This window comes from Epinephelus moara, chromosome 4, assembly GCF_006386435.1.
Source record: "Epinephelus moara isolate mb chromosome 4, YSFRI_EMoa_1.0, whole genome shotgun sequence".
Lineage (NCBI taxonomy): Eukaryota > Metazoa > Chordata > Actinopteri > Perciformes > Serranidae > Epinephelus > Epinephelus moara.
This window is the reverse complement of record NC_065509.1, coordinates 32108963-32128732: the sequence shown is the minus strand read 5'-3', so window position 1 is coordinate 32128732 and position 19770 is coordinate 32108963. Positions and strand designations below refer to the sequence as shown.

Below are 19770 nucleotides of genomic sequence, written 5' to 3'. Positions count from 1 at the left end.
CTTATTTAAGACAAGGAACAATTGTGACATGACACACAGGACACAAACAATGACATTTACATGCGCAAAATGTTCTGATTTTTGCCCTTATTCTGAAAAAGACAATATTCCTACTAAGCTGTTTACATGAGTAATGACAATGAATATTGTTGGTGAAGATTCTTAGTCATCCAGGTCGTGGTACTCTTAAGTGCTATATCGTAGGCAAATGGACGTACTTGAGTTTCTTGAAGACGTGTCACTCACCTCTCATCCAAGAGGCTTCCTCAGTTCTAATGGACTGGTTCAGAGTCGCAGGCTTTAAAACGTGTGTATGTGTGAGCACTTACAGAGTCGTTGAAGTCACATGTTGACCCACCCTGCCATCATGAGTGCCATTAGGGTTAGATGGGTCCAGGTGTGAATGAATGTTAAGCCGAGGGATCTCAGGACGACATGCAGCCGTAGATACTCCAATTAACGTGCCCTAACATGCCACTTATCACGTCAAAATACAAAAAGATAGACAGGGTTGAGCCACTTGGTATTTCAATAGGATTTTTCAAAGTTTTCTTATCTTGTTTCTTGTGTGATGATGCAGAGTCATCTTTCATTCAACCACCTTCTTGAAAAGGTCTGCAATATTTGGGCGTATCCAAAAACCTGTTGATACCCAAGTCTTTCATAATGTTTAAAAGTAGGTGTGTTGCCCTTTTGACCAGAAATGTAGGTTTTTCTTTTGGGCATCCGTCTCTACTTCAGCCTTGTAAACTTGGCGAGTTGGTTTGTGTACGATGCATCCATGACAATGAACAGAGCCGACCATGTGTGTTGAAAACTGTGGTAAAAACCAGTTGAGATGTATATTCCTGATGCGCAAAATGGATGTCCAAAGAATGCTATTAAACTTCGAATAGTTCGGCATATCCCTCATGTCTTATTCGGAAAATGCTATAAATGCTATTGTTAAAAGGCCTAAACTGTTGACATGACATCAAATTCAGAATATTGCCATACTTGGAGTAATACCTGAATATTAGCGCGGATGTTAACATAGCCAATCACCCATACACACAGTGACTACATGTGAAATTAGTCAAATACCTTGATTTGTCTTACTCACCTAACCATGAGCTACACATTTCACAAGGTGGTATTTATACATCTTTATCAACTCACTGGCTCACTTTGTAAATCCTAATGACCAAATGTGAGCCTCTCATTTTAGCAGTATACCATAATTAAAAACCTAACTGTGCACATGATGAACATAATAACAGTACCATCACAGTTAGTGTTGCAGTACTGCTTGTACAGTGTTTGCAGTGTTACAAACACAGACAGACGTATCTGGAAAGGATGTGAAACAGGAGGTCATTCATCCATAAAGGTTACTGATCCAACCAGTTGTTCGACTTTATGCAACTTCCGTGTGCAGTCATATTTGCATACGAAATGAATTGGACAAGGAGAGACTGATGTTTCATCTTTAATGCCAAGTCAGACATTATATAACCACCTGTCCGACCATACAGTCACCATAGATTTTCTGATATATATATATATGTATATGCATTTAACTCATAAGGATGATAAAACAACTTTATGATTCATATAAGGTTTCTGCAAGTTAACTGTCTGAGGTAACTGTGATTGTATGAGCTGTGGGTTGCTAACAGCTGTGGTTGATTTGATGATAGCTTTTGTGGTTGAATATTTGTGTAACTCCCGCTGCAGAGATTGACCACCTAAGCAGTGTGCTGTGTGAGACAAGTGCGATAAAACCCAGTAGTTTTGTCACTTTTTTGTATGTCAACTTTTTTTAAAATCTGCTTTTATGGAAGTAAAATTTCAATCTGGAAAATGATGAAGAACTTCTGTCATTTACATGTGGTAAAAAAAGAATTAAATTTGTGATGAAACTCTACTACTCTTATCTACTTGTCTAAATAATCTACTGCGGTAACCCAGAGTTTATCAACTGTTAAATCTTCAGTCATGTTTTCTGTTCCTGTTAAAGCCGTGTTTAGATAAAACAAACATGCTTATTGGCAAAGTAGTCCTATATTTTTAATTATGATAAACTGAAAAATGACTGCCTAGAATGAAGACTCAAAATACCTTCTTATTTCTATAGTCAAAAATACTGATTAGCCTCTAAAATAAATGGAAACCCCAACATAATATAATGCATTTAATTGTGGAAAGTGAGTATAGTGCTTGTTTAAAAAGTGCTAAACAATTCCAATTAAATTTTTTTGGGCCCTACAGTTGAGCTGGAAGAATAATTAAATAATCTTTATTCAAAAGTAACACACAGGTTTGTGGACAGGCAGGTGAGCTTCAAGCTTATTTACTGTGACAGTCTTCATCTGGCAACAGCTGGTTAATGTTGGTTTGTATTCACGGCCCCTGGCAGCCCATTTAGAGTCAACCACGGCCCATGGGTGGGTCTTAATCCCGTCGTTTAAATAACGTAATCTGCTGTCATTGCAAATAATGGAAGTCTTGCAAGACATGGTGCAGAACGTCCTTATCACCTGTTGGCTCCCCTCAGGGTTCCTCTTTTTGTGTGTTAAGTGATTTCAGTGCCCTTCACATGTGGAATTATGGAGACGTTAGCATCATTTTAATTGCATTTAAATCCACCTATAGATGTTTAAAATTCATGGGGAAAGAGCTGTGTTTCATGTAGTTTTTTTGGATGTTTCATTGCTTAGAAAAGGTGTAAGGTGCGACTAAAAAAGGAATCCAACAAAACTTCCTGACATGTCAAATGTTCAGCTGACAGTTGTTTAACTTACACAAATCTACTAAGACATAGACATTCATAATGATTTCCTGCAGTGTCAAACCTTTCTACTGTGCTGGAAATGTTGATAGATGTTAAAAGTTCTTCTGATGGCTGCTGTTTCACTATATCTGTGAGGGAGTAGAGGAGTCGCTTCTCTCACATCCTCTTGATCCTCAGAGTACTGCCAGGAAATAAAATGTACGATCCATAATCATCCATTAAGCAGAGTGTTAAATGAGCTCTTTATCTTGCCCTGCGTCAGAGGAGGAAGTAACACAGTGTTAAGGAGTAACTAGACAGTAGGACACGGCACACTTTACCCCTTGAGACCAGAAATAAGGATGGAGTGAGGAAAATAAAGTGATAAGGAGAGAAAGACAGGTGATGAGGACACAATGACAGATATATTGGAGGAGAGAAATGATAACGCCAGCAGGGCCTTGAGGCTAAACGTTAACCAGAGCCTTACCAGCAGCTATCTCTTTGTATCTCCAGAGACAGGCTGAGGCGGTAACAATGCATTAGCACTATCAGGCTCTCTGACTGATACCCAGTGGGGTCACCAACATTAAAATGATCTGCTCAGATTAGCGTTCATAAAAAAGAAAACCAGATGATCCACTTGGAAATTGGAAATTACAGAAATACTGCAAGTGACAGTAACAGCCTGAGAGGAGTATACATTATGTCACACACACGTCATCCATTACACACATTCTCCCCCACTGACACACAAACAAACACACACATACATTATCTTGGTTTGCTTTGACATTTGCAAACCAAACACACATCCATTTATGGTATTTGCATAGCTCAGTCTGCTTTTCCATTTGCTTTCCAGTTTATGACGGCAAACTTTGACCTTCTATTTATGATGATGATGATGATGATGATGATGTACCACATAAATAAACACACAATTCATGATATCCAGCAACCTCGTCATAATACTGCTTCCATATAATATTATAACTGCCTGTATATGGATTATTTTTTCTTTGTTGTGTTACAAGACGCTGTCCTCATGCTAGCTATTTTTAAATTCACTTCAAATGCCCACAGGGCCTGTGGAAATACCCAAATAGGGTCAAATCTGTTTGAATGTCATGTGTTTGTCTATTTAAATAACGTCATTACGCAAAGGTAACTACTGTAAACATCACCCTACGCACCTAAACACAGCTTTAAAAGCAAACGAGGGCCGGAAGGATTTTAACTTTATAAGCTAAATAAACTGAACAGCCGACATGTTTATACTACTCAATTTAAATTACTGAAAGATATCGAGCTAAATTGATTTGGTTTGTATTTCCTTTTGTGACATTTCAAGTTGTGCAATCTCAAAATCATGTGGCTCAAATGGGATTGGGGAAATTAAGGCACCAAAATCCAATATGAAAAAATTCAAACTTTACCATTTAGTCACTAGTGATAAGCAATCAAGCCTGAGTAGAATCGATCAGACCTCTCATATGATGGTAGATGAGTGACTGGAAACCCTGTGCATCTATCAGACTTAAACTGTAGTTTTTACAGGCGACTCAGAGGTTATATGTTTTTCCTTTCTTTTCACAGAATCTGAAATAACTCCACTTAAAGACTAGACTTTGTTGAGTGACACAAAGCTGACCCTTTCTTGACCCTTGCTCTGCCACGGCTCTTCGTCAGGCTCCTCTGTGAGGCTGGTATTATGGTGCTGCTGTCAGAACAATGCCTTGCTCTTACTCACTCGCCGTCACTCTGTCCCTTTCACTCACTGTGGACAGCTCTGCTGTACCAGGCAGTCAGGACGACAGTGAATGTAAAACTCCTTTTAAATTTTGTGTGCTAACTCAGTTTAATGTTAGCCCTTTTCCCCATAACTCTTCATCGTGCTCGAGGACGTTCCACAAGTGAAAAAAGCTGCAAGTGTGCTCGTCATGTTTGATTCAGTCTAACAAGAATGAAACAGTGATATCACTAATGTTAACCTCCATATGCTTCACCCCCTTTAGATGGGTTGGAGGCTTTCCTCTTTGATATTCTGCGTGTGTATTTGTGACGGTTTTTGTGTGCGTGCGTGAGTGAGCAAGCAAAGCACTGCCAGTGGCTTGGCATACATCATGGCATATATGTTCCCCTAAAGTAGCTGTTCTGACTGGGCCCTCAACGCGGCTGTAAATCACACTGCTGGAGGTCTGACTCTCAAGCTCCACCAGCCTCAATATACCACCATCACCGCCAACCCCACCCTACCCAGCCCCTCTGCAGCACTGGCAACATATCTCACGTCTGCCAGAAGCTCTTTACACCCCTTCGCCAGCTCCCTTCTTCCTCCTAATTATTCTTTATGATCACTGAGTCCACTGGTCTCTGCTGTTTGTCAGTGTCACACACAAACACAGGCGCACCTGTCTGTGCTGCAGGAAAGACTTTCTGAAATGGGCGGGGCAAGGAATGGCGAGATTAGATGAAATGTGAGCAGATTCTGAGAACTAACCGTTTGTCTCTCTTTTCTCTTGTCTCCCTCTCTCCGGCTCCCTCCTCCACCCGTGGCCTTGTTTGCTGCTTGATGGCGTCTGCAGCACAGCCAAATATAATGTCCTCACCTTCCTCCCACGCTTCCTCTACTCACAGTTCAGGAGGGCAGCCAACGCCTTCTTTCTCTTCATTGCACTGTTGCAGGTAAGATGTGCTGGTTTCTCTGACATACGAAGAAACTACCTTTATTAATGTTAAATCATCGCACGTCTCCGCTTTGTTCTCATTACTGTTTGCCATGACCTAGTCACCATCTCCAAAGATCATGTCTGTAATTCCATACACGCACAGACAATCTCACTCTCACAAACGTACATACACACAGACACAGTACTGTATATATCCTGATAATGAATAATACATGTAATACTATGTGTGCCTGCTTTAAAGGGAAACTAGATTTGCCTGCAGGCTCAACGCACTATACCACATATTACATGCCTTGGAAATGCATGAGGTGCCGTGCGTGGCTGTATTTTGATCCTTCACTGTACCCCCCACCACTATGCTGCAGTGTAGTGGTGCGACATGGGACAAAGGCAGCACGCTCAAATACTATTCCAACTGATGTGGAGCCACAAGTAGAAGAGCAGGAGTGATGTGAAAATCTTTAGCATCAGATTTGTTAAAGAAATAAGCTTCTCCTGGACAGAGAGTCCCTGGTTATTAGCGCTGCTCATGTTTTGATTACTGCCCAACAGCAGCTACAGATCTTAACAGCACTGGCGCTGTTTTGATTTCGATACCAGCAGAACAAAGACTTTACAGCCTAAAGGAAGTTTGCAGTGGTTTGCCTGCGTACTGTAGGTCAGCATTAATCCCTTTTAAGGATACTTAAAGCCTCAACACACCGATCATTACTACACGATTCAAAGGAGCCAAAATCCATGTCTCAGGTATCCACAGCTTCACAGTAAAGATTAAATAATGAGAGAAGGAAGGCTGCATGGAGCTCAGATTCTGTCTTTACCTATATCCGCGCTGACAGACTACCCTACGTTAATGAGAGCTTTGAGGATGGGAAAGGGCTCTATCCAGTGACCTTGAAGTAGCGGTTTTGAAAAGCAGCCAGTGTGAATCTTCATTACCTGCCATGTCGATGTTGCGACCTTGAATAAAACATCTATGCAGATGAGGGAGACGAGAGATCTATTTTGTTCAAGTTTCCTTCCAGCAGTATAACGGTGACGGTCTCCTGTGGCCCTCGCTCGGCTTTAATTACGAGACTGTTAATTTTGAAAGACTTAAAATAGCCAAATCATTAAACATTCAGTGGTGAGGAGAGCATTATAATAGCACTAAGAAAGTTATTTGTGCTGAATGTTTCTCCTTTAACTAAAGAGTTTGCATTTAGTTTTGAGTCTGTCAAATGCTTGTTACAACATTTGTGTTAGTGGTGGTGACTCATGGATCCGAAACCAGGCTACTAAAGCACAGCACTTTGATGCTAATGATGACACCACCAACTGTGTGTCTGTTTGTTTTAGGGCTCCACCTAACAACAATTTTGATAATTTATTAATCTCTTAAATATTACTGAGATTAATCAATTATCTATTGGAAAAAAGCAAAAAATCTAGAATTTCTTATTTGCAGCATTTTAGTTAGAAAACAGTACTTGCTCCTTGTCTTTTTGTACAATGCTCCTTCAAACAACGTCCAAATAAAAAAGTAAATGCAGGCTACAGATAAGACCACTACAATACAAAACTAAGTAAACGGACATTGGAGGTGTAGCCATGCACTGAGAATAAAAGTGAAATCCAACTAATTTATATGTTTTATCAGATATTGCTATTTTTTTGTAAATAAGTGATTCATTTTTGACTGTCTCTGACTAATGGCATTAAATATTCCAAATGCTCCAAAACGTTATATTATACTTAAGTGTCTTTCTGACATAAGTTCGCTAATTAGCTAATTTTTGTGTCCGTGTTGATGGACAAATGCACAATTACAGGTTATCAGTGTAGCCAGACATTAGCTTCATCAAGTGTTAACTTTAGAATAACTTTACCAGGAGCCTTAGCTTTATCAAGTGTTAGCTTTAAAATAGCTTTACCAGGAGCCTTAGCTTTATCAAGCGTTAGCTTTAAAATAGCTTTACCAGGGGCCTGGCGGCTACATTCATCTATCACAAAACAGACAGAAACATGAGAAGTTATTTCTGTCTGTTACATTTGTTTTTAAATTAACCTGTTTTTGTGCATTTGTCTGTCAAAATGGACACAAATCTGCTGCAGGTGGCAGATTTACAGTAGCTAACGCTAAAGTGTGTCACTGGAGTTTATGCGATATTTCATGTCATTAGTCAGACACAATCTAAAGTGAATCCTTTATTTCCTCACAACAGAAGCTTGCTTCAGAGACAGCTTGCTCTTGTACTTCATCATGTGAGCTACACGAGGTGCAGCATTGGCGAGCTTAATGCTTCCACCTTAGCAGATGTTGCCACAGTGCATGTTGTGCAACATAGACCCAATTAATTAATGATTACATTTGTTGCCAACTTTTCTATAATAGATTTTAATTGATTTAATTGATTAGTTGTTGCAGCCCTAATGTGTATGTTTAAAAAAGCACAATTCTCAATCTAAAACTGTCTTAAACTTGTGAAAGAGCTGACAAAACCATTCATTAATTCAGGTCAAAAATAGTGTGAAGAAAAGGGAATTTCTGTTGGCTACCATCATCCTTTTAAAGGTGCCAACAAGTAGTTAGGTTTGGGACTGGAGCTGGTTGAAGTATAATCTTTACCTTATTTTGAGCCATGAAAGTACCCAGAAATTGTGGTCAGCTTCTGTAATATTCTTATGTTCTGAAAAATTGTGTGTGTCTTTTAGCAAATCCCAGATGTGTCTCCCACTGGTCGCTGGACCACACTGGTGCCGCTGCTCTTCATCCTGGTTGTGGCTGCTGTCAAGGAGTTTATTGAGGATCTGGTAAGACAAATGACAGATATTATTTGATACCAGTGTCAGTGTTTGTTTCACCCTGTTCAAAGATCCTGCTCTCAATGAGAAATTTTGACTTGTACTTTAAAAATCATGAAGACCTTTTAGTCCTCAAAGTACTATAGAGCATACTGATTGGATTTATGGCTTGAAGATGTACAGAAGGATATATTATCTCACAGAAGTGATATTGCCTGAAAGCCCTAATATGCCCTAGAAAAGCATCGTTACTGCAGGGTTCAGACATGTACACATCAGATCACTCACTCTGCAGATATAAAAAGGCAATCAAACTTTTGATCAACTTTTATGACCATCATGGTTGTTGATGAACGTAGACAGTATGGATGCAGCTACATTGACTATATTTAGTAAAGTGTGGTAAAAATGTTTGCAGAGCAGAAATGTTTTATCCTCAATTTGTCTGTGCAAAGGAAGTCATTTTAATCCATAAATTACATTAATAAACTCAACATGAAATACATAAAGTAACATTAAATTCTCTGAAAGTTTTATGCTTCTTTACCAGGAAAGTACGTCAGTAGTTCTCAGTTGGAGTGATGTACCTTACCTTGCAGAGACAGTCCCCCTATAGAGGGTGTGAGCTTTTGTTTTGTCTCGTACTGTACAGTGTGTCCTGAGCTGTTCCCTGTGCAGCAGGGAGGAGGCACTGATGGTTATGAGACCACAGCAGGATGCTCCCCAACATATAGACACATCGTCAGACATAGACATGCATCTGCACACGCTCATTTCAGAGGTCACAGCTGTGCCTACTGCACCCGCAGTACTCATTCAGTCAATTAACCTAGATACTGAATGCTCATGCACAAAGGCAGTTAGTACTAACAAAACAAAACAACTGTCTGCCCTTGGGCATGTCTGAACTGTTGAGCAGATGCTTGAGAAAAGCTTATGCAATTTATTTAGTATGAAATAAGGCAGCACGATATGAGGAAAATATGCGATAACATTGTTGAATATCGTAAATATTACTTGCAATGACTGAACTGTCTTGTGTCAAACTCTTGTGAGAGGTCGTCCAAGAGTTCAACTCTCGGGAGTTCATGCGTCATTTTGTTGATGTCAGCAGGCAGCCTTGCAGTTATATCCTGTTTTCCTTTTCACACAGTAAGAGGCGATACAACAAGTATCTTCCTTCCCTATTCTCCTCCTTGTGAAGGGTTTCCTGCCCACCTTGAAATCCTAATCCATTTCAAACACGGGAGCTGCTGGTCTACCACTGCTTCAATCAGTAGTTTGTATTATTGTGTGACTTTGGTGAGTCCAAACTAACGTTTTACACACCAAAGTCACACAATATTACAAACAGTGGTAAACCAGCAGCTCCTGTGTTCAGTGAGGTAAAATTACCGTTTTTTTCAATGGAGTCTGGCTCTGAAGAAAGCATAGATAAGTTTCACTTTGCGTTCAGTTCCCCATTAGAAAGGGGCTGGCTGTTTGGGAAGTACTTAGCATATAGCTGGATAAATGAGACTTGGATTGTTCTGCATGAGTTGTGGGAGAGTTTGTAAAGAGATGTTTTGATATAGTTTTGTTGTTGTTAAACGCAGTCGCTTATGACTTCAATTCATCAAGAATTCTCTTTGTTTTTGGATTCTTCAATCATCGCGTAGGGGTGCAAGAAGAAGTTTTCTTCAAGAAGAAGATTTTTATTCAATTTTAACAGTATTACACAATGCATAATCGCAACAAGTATCAAACTTAAAGTATATATATGACGAGAACAAAGCCTGAAATCCAATCACAAACCTCCTCATTCCACTAACTCCTAATAACAGCCGGAATATCGTCAATCGGACAGTCCTACATCTTCTGAATAGTGCAAAAAATGACAGATAAGCTGAAAATCAGGCTGAATATTAAAAGAGAGGGCCACAGATGCCTATGTAAAAGGCAGGTTCAGAATAATGGAGTACTTTATCAGTATACACTTACAGAAAGCACCAAGAACAAGAAACAAACACAAAATCTTAAGTTATGATGTAATCCTTTAATTCGTCCCCACTTATTCTAGGGAAAGAAACATTTAACATTCAACCACATGACGCATGAACTTGCAAGTGTTGAAAAATAGTGCTGACACACAGAATACATTTTTTTAACATCCAAATGGCAATAAAAAACGTATTGTGCAGCCCTAGTGTGAAAGATTGATGTCAGTATTATTATGTGGCATCTTTTTATTGCATGAATTCTTGTTTTCCAACAAGTTAAAGGCTTCAAAATATGTTTTTCTCTCTGCTGGCAAGTAGTCCTCAGGCCCATTTGAACTAAGCGAGGGAATGTTGCATTGTACTGTATTGCAGTGACCCTGCAATGCGATCCTCTATGCAGGTCCCAGTGGACAGTTACTCTATACTATTAGCCTCTATCTCGTGCTGAAGGGACCAGCGCAGCACTTTCTCTCTCGGCCTGTTGTGAAAAACATGGGAACAGAGTGGTGATGACTCTGTCTTTATTGCTGAAGGTCACCTGCACACACACGTCTGTTCCCTGTACTGCGCTGTCCCTCACAAGTTGACCTGACAGGGCAACATCGACCCCTAACTTCATGAATCATGCACTATGGACACACACTGTACAGCCAGCCGTATATTACCGTGTTGCTGGCTGTCTCTGCTGCGGCAGACTCAGGCTGTTCTGAGCTGTTCAACTCTCTTTTTGGCTTTAAATGCCACAAACTGAAATGTAATAGTGTGAATCAAAATGGTGTGTGGCGCACTTTTACACAGTATCACTATGAAAACAGCAGCAGAAAGCCCACAGATTTCTTGTTGTGTGGTTCCGTCACTACTGCATCATATTAGCTGAAGCCATATTAGCAGGTTAATCAAGGTAACATTGCAGATGCTCTACCCTTTTATCTTTTGCTGCTTTCAGTTTTCCCCCCTCTATGGCTGAAGTCTACAGAGGCCTGATACTGCAGTATTTACGCATAACCTCTGCATGCTACTCGCCCTCCACTGCGCTGTGATTACACACATCATCTAAATACAGTACATCTCCCTTTCTGCACATCCGTTGGGACCAAAGGAGCAAGAGAGGAAGAGGCAGAGAAAAAATACGAGAGGGGAGAAAGGCAGGAAAAGTAGGGGAGAAATGTATATAAATACAGTTTCACTCCTACTACAGGTTTATAAATAGAGGAGGGTCTGTGCAGCCAGAGCAGATAGTGTGGATGAATGAAATTAGCTGACAGCTCTTGCACAGGGGATGATGAATGAGCTTTGTAAAGGTCTCTACTGTTGCAAAACTTTTTTTCTGGGTATAGTGCAGCGGGTAAAAGGCTGAAGCCCACAGACACAGCCAGCCAATTCATTAGACACTACAGCATGTTGCAGGGATATTAAAACCAATTTGATTCAACTGGAGCCCAGAGAGAGGAAAAGAGTAAGAAACAGACACTTTGGAATATAAAATCAGAGAGAGAGGGACTTAAAGGGATAGTTGGGATTTTTTTGAAGCAGAGTTGTTTGAGGTAGCTATTCATAGTCAGTGTATTACCTACTGTAGGTGATGGAAATACTGATGAAAATCAATATCAGCGTAAGTGTATGCTATATTTAGAAGATTTTCACAGCTGTACTTTGCTGTCAGACAGACCTTTCTGATGGGAAACTGAACTGAAAGTGAGCATTATCTGTTCTCTCTTCAAAGCCAGACTCCATTGAAAAAACAGTTATTTAGCATAGCTGAACACAGAAGCGGCTGCCTTGATCAGTTAGCTAATTTGTGCTATTGTGTGACGTTGGTGTTTTAAAGGGTTAGTTTAGATTCACCAAAGTCACACAATAACACAAACTATCGATTAAGGCAGCGGTAAACCAGCAACTCCTGTGTTCAGTGAGGTAAAATTAGTCTGGTGGCTTTGAAGAGTCGTAATCAAGGGCCATTAGTCGACTAGTCGCCTGCATGTTTATGATATTAATGTAATTATTAAATGATATATTTTGGGCGGGGCAACACAATGTTTTGAGTTGAAGTTGTGAGAAAGAATAGTATCAGTAACATTGTTAACACTGTGCTACATTACAGAGAAATACAAAACCGTACTAATGAACCTTCATTAATATAGGCCTATATTTTATCTACAAGTGCACGTCACACACTGAGCAAGCCGCCTGTTAATGATGCTGTCGGCAAAGCAGTAATGATTGTGCTAAGTGGCTAATGGGCATGTAGCTACTTCCATGTTTCAGATGATACGTCATGTTTGTAGTCGACCAATGAAGATGAGTTTACATATCACCTTGGGTTCGTCCTTCACCTTCTCAAAATGATCCCACACTTTGGATTTCCTGCCCGACATGTTATTAACTAGCCTGTGGAATAACCGCAGGTACCAGTCCTGGAAATTAGAGGTCGTACACATGCTGCGTCTTTAAACGCCTGGAAAACATGAGGTTGGATGCTGGGCACTGCTCTTGTGCCTTTTTTGAAAACAAAGCCTTTAGAGCAGATTCAGTTTATTTGTTGCTGTATAATGGTTGTTGTTCAGAGGGACTTTACAATACAAGCTTTAATATGACTGGGTAATGGCAGCTGTAGCATTAGACAGATGCTTTTGCTACTGTAATGTTGCTGGATTGAGTCCACAGGTCATTGGAGAAATCAAGCCAAGGAGAGTGAATACCTCTCCTTCATTAGCAGCTGTGTATTGGTGCAACCCACTTCACCTTCAGCTGCTCTGGTTTTTCAGTAAACACTTTTTCCTCCTCCTGAAATGTACAGTACAGTGTGCCAAATTACCCAAATGAGCTTTAAATTGAATTCGAATGAGACTAAATTATAACGGATCTTCAAAGTAAACAGATTATTAGCATGGACGTGAGTGGATACGTCCTCTCTTCACTAATCAAGTGCAGCACATGTTGCTTTTGGAAGCCACATTGTAAAACACAGTGATTATTTATATGAGACGGACCCAGCAACACATTATTACTCAGCGTGATGCTAGTTGACAAGCTGTCCCTTGGAATCAGCTGTTGAAGTCACAGTTGATTGCATGACTGTTCAGCAGACAAGAGGGACATGAGGGGAAATAATACTGCTGATTAGTGTTTTGATGTGCTCACAGACAGTACATATAGGAGAGTTTGTTCCCTTCGTATGTTGACTCCACTTGTAAAATACTGTACACTATTTACTGTCCGATGGTGAAATAAGGATCACATGTTTCCTGCCACATTTTTCAAATTTGTTTCATTTTTGTTTTACTATTTTCTATGAAATTAACTGTAACTCCTTAGATGCAGAAGCTTCCATCAGGGCTGCCCCATGTCACAAACTTTATGTCACCGCTTTAATCCAGCATATTCTTTCTCTTATTGGTTAGTCCTGTAAAGCTGGATGAGTATTGAAAATTTATCTTTCCACAAGGTCCGTTTAGTAGATGTTCTGGTGCTTTTAATTGAATCACATGAACTTCAGCTGCAGATTATTTTCATGTAATCAGAGATGTTCAAAATGTTCTTTTTTTTGAGCACTTAAAGGCCATCTTGTTTATGTAAGCTGGAGTGTCATGGCAAAAAAGTCTCTTTTATTTACTGTTGCTGTGCAAAGCTTTAATCTATCAGATCTTCTTCAGGCACAAACACCATTAACAAATATTACAAACGTGCACATTGATTTAACTGACAGTAAAGCAGATGAACCTGAAGGAGTAGATCAGAACAGATCAATAATATAATGAGATAAAACAAAAACTACAAAGAAGTTATTGTAAAAAGCTTTCATACATAGTAATTTAATTAATTAATTAATTAATTAAGATGATGTTTAAATGCATATTTGTATCTTAATTACTCAAAATACAAGGTGACTAAAGATGGCAACCGTGTTTTCAGTTTTGGCAACCACAAACGGATGCTGGTTGCCAGCCTGGCAAACACTTTTAAAAGTTATTTCTGAGCCTTGTACTATTTTGTATTCCAGTTGTTTAAACCTGTGATTTAAAAAAAAAAAAAAAATTCTCTTTTTTTTTTTTTTTTTTTTTTTACTTTTAATAGCCACCCTGAATTCCCACCCAACCCTCCCTGTTCCATAGACCCCTTCCTAAAGTGAGCTGAACCACGTAGCATATAATTCAATATTAAATATAAACATAATCAGAGGAGAAAGAAAAATGAAAAAAATAAAATAAAAATAAAAATAGAAAGGTAAATAAACAGACAAAATAAATAGAAAAATAGGTACGTAAATAAGTGTGTATATATATATATGTGTGTATAAAACCACACTGGCACATCTATGTCCCAACCCTCACCTAAGGTCATGAGCTTTGGGTAGTGACCAATCCCAACCCTCACCTAAGGTCATGAGCTTTGGGTAGTGACCAAAAGAATGAGGTCGCAGATACAAGCAGCTGAAATGAGTTTCCTGTGTGGGGTGGCTGGGCTCAGCCTTAGAGATAGGGTAAGGAGCTCGGACATCTGGAGGGAGCTCGGAGTAGAGCTGCTGCTTCTTCGCGTTGAAAGGGGTCAGTTGAGGTGGTTTGGGCATCTGATCAGGATAACTCCTGGGCGCATTCCTGGCACGTCCCACTGGTAGGAGGCCCCGGGGCAGACCCAGGACACGCTGGAGGTATTACATAGGTCATCTGGAAAGTAGCTGGGAAGCGTTGCTGGGGAGAGGGACGTCTGGGGGTGCTTTGCTTGGCCTGGATAAGCGGATAAAAATGGACAGACGGATGGATGTTTGTTAATACTGTATATGCCTGTGAAAGATCTGATTGATCAAAATGTTGCACAGCGACAGTTAATAAAGGGAAATTGTGGGAGAAAAGAAGTGTGCAGATTTTACTTTCTTCAGTAATGTCTCGGTTTGCTCCAGTGCCTGCTGAAAAGTTTTTATGGATGTGCCTACTTTGTTCCCTCCTGTGTAAACTGAGTTACAAATGGGAAGAGTTACACATCAGCGTTACCAAGATTAGGCGGTTTCTTATTGGGGACACCAGTGTAAAAACTCTATTCTTGCCTGGTGCTGTAGGGGGCACTGGACGAAGGCACTACTCTGTACATTGTGAAGGTTGTGAAGTCCTAGTGAGTGTAACTGCAGACTGCAGGTCCAGCTCCCTTTCTCACTGTAGTACGTGGTGCTATACAGTGTCAGCCTCTTCTGCTCTACTATAAAATTCAGACTTTAGGCTTTTGTCACCCAGGGTAGTTAGCTTCTTTTCTCCCTTGTTTGTTTATCGTTACTTTTTGATAATGTACAACAAAGGATAATATGTGTGTCTTTTCTTCCTTACAGAAACGTCACAATGCTGACAGTGTTGTCAACAAAAAGGAATGTCAAGGTATTGAAAACCATTTGTTCTTCAGGTTTTTTGAATTGGAAACTCTGTGTGTCGTTGGTTTTACCAGAGAACATGCTATTGTATTTAATGCAGACGTGTTTCTGTTGCCAACCAGTAAAATAGGCCTTAATAAAAACCTGATTGTCTGCATTGTCACAAGGCTCTCATTATGTTCTTTGTCTCTTCTACTTCCTCTTTCTCTCTTCTAACTGCAACTTCCTCCGTCTCTGTCATTTCTCACTACAGTACTGAGAAATGGTGCCTGGGAGATCGTGCACTGGGAGAAGGTATGTACCCACCATGTGTCACTAATGGTCATTTCCACCAGCTCACATTATATCCATCTAGAGCAGAAAATGGATCATTCATGTAATGTGCTGTTGTCAGTTGGAGAAATCTCTCACACACTGTACACACACACACACACACACACACCCTCTGACCCCTCTAGTATCCAGCTGCTAATTAATCCAGCGTTTCCATGTGGACGGTCATTAGAAGGCAGCGCTGGAGGACAAAGAGAAGCCTCCTCTCTGCTCTCGTAATGAAACAGTTTTATTACTGTGGCTGGAACAATTTGCCTAAAAGCAGAAACAACACCAGGCAGTGCAGAAATGAGGTAGATTTGGACCGTTTGATAATTGGTAATATTGCCTCATCCATTAGAGCGTACATTCAGCGTGCAGCGGTGCAATATAGGCCGAATCTTTTCTTCCTGCTCTTGGGGATATGAGACATAACAGTTGATTTATCACATGAGGTATTTGTTGATTTCTTCTTGAGAACTAAATTAACAGCAGGAGATGTTGTGTCTGCGTAAACATGTTGCCGTCTCTACTCCTGGTTTGATAATTGCACGTTATTATTACAGCAGTAGAAATGTAATATATTAAGATGGATATAAAACAGACAAATAGGCCGACAGATAGATGTTAGCGTGCATCAGTTATTGCAGAGATAACTCACTTACATCACATATTTAAGACATGTTGCACGCCATAACAAGATGCTAAAATAAAACAACGTACAGTGACTGTCAGTGTATGATGGATTCTGACAGGTGGGGTTTAGAAGGTACACAAAATTAGATTAAGTAAAACTTCACCGACCAATAAAGAGACCTTTTCTGCATCGGAGTGATGAGACAGCACATGGTCTCCGTAACTAACAAAGTATGTGATTCATACATCGAATTGGTTCCTGCAGGGTGAAAATCACTGTGTTGCTTGCTGGTATGTGAATGTCCCTCCCTGTTACACACACACACACACACACACACACACACACACACACACACACACACACACACACACACAGAAATCCTCTCTAAAAAGGCTAGCTTTAAATAATTGATGCGTTTCACATCTTCATCGTGCATTTTGTAAAAGCAGCTTCTCTCCCAAATTTCTGTTTGGTCTCCAAGTTCCTTTAACTTGTAACTTTTTCAGGGCAGCTCGAATGAGGCCAAATGATCGCTTGTTATTTTTGCCAAATATCAAGATCATTTTTATTAATAAATGGTCGTTACAGTTGTTTATACCATAGAAGACTAACATGTTTGAGTATTGCTAATACACTAATGTTTTCTCATGACTAAATGTTGTTATTTACTCACTTGATAATTCTGATTTGACAAGTTTTAGACAGTTTCTAACACTGACCTAAACCTACTTATTTTTGTCATCTTTTTCTTTGTGACCAAAAAAACTATAATGTCCTTCTCTTTAAACCTTTAATTACGTAATTAATCAGCATTTTGATGAGTGTTTTTTTTGTTATTGCTGCCATTAATGATAATTGATTTTTAACTTATTTAAGTTGTTTATTTATTTACAACTTTAGTTGTCAGAATATAGATATTACATTAGGAATGTAACAGACCTTTTGTGCAGCCATGATGAGCTTTTTGAATGAATGTTATCGTGATTGTTTCTTCACAGATTTTATGAATGAAAATGTACTTTTTTTTCCTCTGTAGCTGAGCTGAAGTTCCTCCGCTTCCACTGGACCACCATGGGACCTATATGTGCGGTAGTCAATGGAAAAAGTCAAATAATTTTGATCCAGTTAAAATTGTGCCATAAACTACATTTATGATGTTTGTCAGATTTAATCAAATGGAAAAGTATGTTTTCAATAAAACTAAATGATACCACAACAAACTGCAAATTATCCTTTAAAATGGACAAACATTATATTTGTAATGCATGACACAATTCAAACTGGATAAAAAAATGATTTGTCCTTCACCGTTGACTTCTGTACATATTTTTTCTTCAATAAGGTCCCATGGGGGATGCTGAAAGGGGAGGGACTTCACCTTCGCCTCTCTATGGTGGAATATGCTGAGTGTTTGCACCTGTTATATGCAAACTTCAGCAGTAACAGAAAAAAGCCTCCAACTGTGTCTGTACTGTTTACTGCTTTAATGTACTTACCTTCTTTCTCTCACCAGCTGTGCATTTTTGCTCCTGATGTAGAACTCATGTTTCCATTTATGCTGTTTTATAGGCCGTGCACAGCAGTAACCAGTTTATTTTCACAGGTTGAGGTGGGCGATATTATTAGAGTAAATGGCAGTGATTTCGTTCCTGCGGATGCTGTCATTTTGTCGTCCAGGTATAGGAGTCCACCCTGCTGCCAGGCTATGGGGAACTTCTCCCTTCTTTTCTACTTCCTCTTGCTCTCTCTCAGCTCTCCCTAAAGAAATGATGGTTAGATAATACCCTGAACCAATACTGTCAACGTGGTTTAAATCCTGCATTTGTAAATTTAATTGGGATTTAAATTTTGTTTAGGAATACATACGTTGTATCTTGTTGTGACACCATCATTTCTCTAGGTGGGACAGTGGTAATGTGATATTGGATTAGGACTGATCAGTCATGTCAACATAAATCAACCTTCACCTTTTCAAAAAAACATTTGGACCTCCTACAGAGCGAACATTGATTCTGTATCTTTTTTGATTCTTTAAGTTAAAATTGATCAAAAATTGCACAACATCCCACGTCACTACTTTCTTCAGAATCTTTATAGTGTTTTATATTTAAAACTTCACACCTCCTCACAGTTTTATCGTTAACTTAACCCTATTTTGTTTTTCTAAATGGTTTTGTGAAAAGGAGAACAGATGACCAATCATTCCCTCTGACCATACAGGACTGATCATTGTGCTCTTCTCATTTTTCTCTCCCCTTATGTGTTTGCTGTTTGTCTGTCTGTCTGTGTTTTCTGTTTTTTTTTTTTTTTAATCCTCTCCATCCCTCCCTTTTCTTTCTCATCCTCTCCTCTCCTGCCCTCCTCCCCTTGTGCGAACAACTGCCACACCTCCTCTCTCTCGCCCCCTGCTGGTGTGTGGTTGGTAATATCAGGTGGCTGTTGGGGAAGTAGTCAGAGCTGCAAATGGGGATCACCTCCCGGCTGACCTCGTCATACTGTCGTCCAGGTCAGGAAACCGGCAACATTACCAACAGAACAGTGGCGGGAGAGATAGGGGCTGTGTGTACTGACTGGGACGAGGCGTTGTAGCTCTTCTCTCACTCGTGACACAAATAAGGGAATAGTTTAAGGAAGGAAGGGGCCTGTGATTATTCTGGCAACAATCAGATGTTGGAATGCCGCACTCAATGACACAGTGTTCCTTCCCTTATTATCTACATTGTGGTTTTGGCAGCCATAATACTGGCCGCTTTTACAGTCATTTCATTATGTTGTATTTTCATCATGACTTGTACAGTAGACCTGTTTCAATGTTTGGCTGAAACTTCTAACACCGCTCAGAGTGAATGGAGACATCTACTATTACAGCACAGGAGCACATGCTTCTTTTGAGATACTCTTTTGATTGGGTGTGAATATTTTCCATATTCTTGCCCTTTGCATGGCTTGTATGGCACCCTAAATGAAACAGTTTAATTTGATGTGACAGTCTGCATGCAGTCACATTCCAAGATGTAAAGTTAAAAACATCTTGGAATCATAGTTTTGCTCACTTGCCACAACATGTTACTGTCATTCCAATGAGCTCATCCGGTTCAAACGTTATTGCTCTATTAAATAGGAAATTGTAGTGGTTAGCAGCATTGTCGCATTATAGGATAGAAGGCTCCTGCTACACAACCGATCGTGTTTACAATGCCGTTATCAGCTATTAAATGGCTGGGTTTGTTGTAAAGCAGCAATGTATATATGACGGG

General features: G+C 39.8%; 1 protein-coding gene across 3 annotated transcripts in view; it reads left to right on the top strand.

Moving 5' to 3' along the window:
- Nucleotides 1-19770, top strand: part of atp8a1 (ATPase phospholipid transporting 8A1) — a 146096-nt gene that overhangs the window by 25617 nt on the left and 100709 nt on the right. For 2 of the 3 annotated variants that reach the window (XM_050041624.1, XM_050041625.1), the window contains exons 3-7: nucleotides 5341-5440; nucleotides 8140-8238; nucleotides 15526-15571; nucleotides 15818-15858; nucleotides 18117-18190. In XM_050041624.1, coding sequence (XP_049897581.1) covers nucleotides 5341-5440; nucleotides 8140-8238; nucleotides 15526-15571; nucleotides 15818-15858; nucleotides 18117-18190 — 360 coding nt within the window. Of the gene's footprint in view, nucleotides 1-5340; nucleotides 5441-8139; nucleotides 8239-15525; nucleotides 15572-15817; nucleotides 15859-18116; nucleotides 18191-18945; nucleotides 19020-19770 lie in introns of all 3 variants that reach the window. The other variant, XM_050041623.1, reaches the window with a different exon arrangement.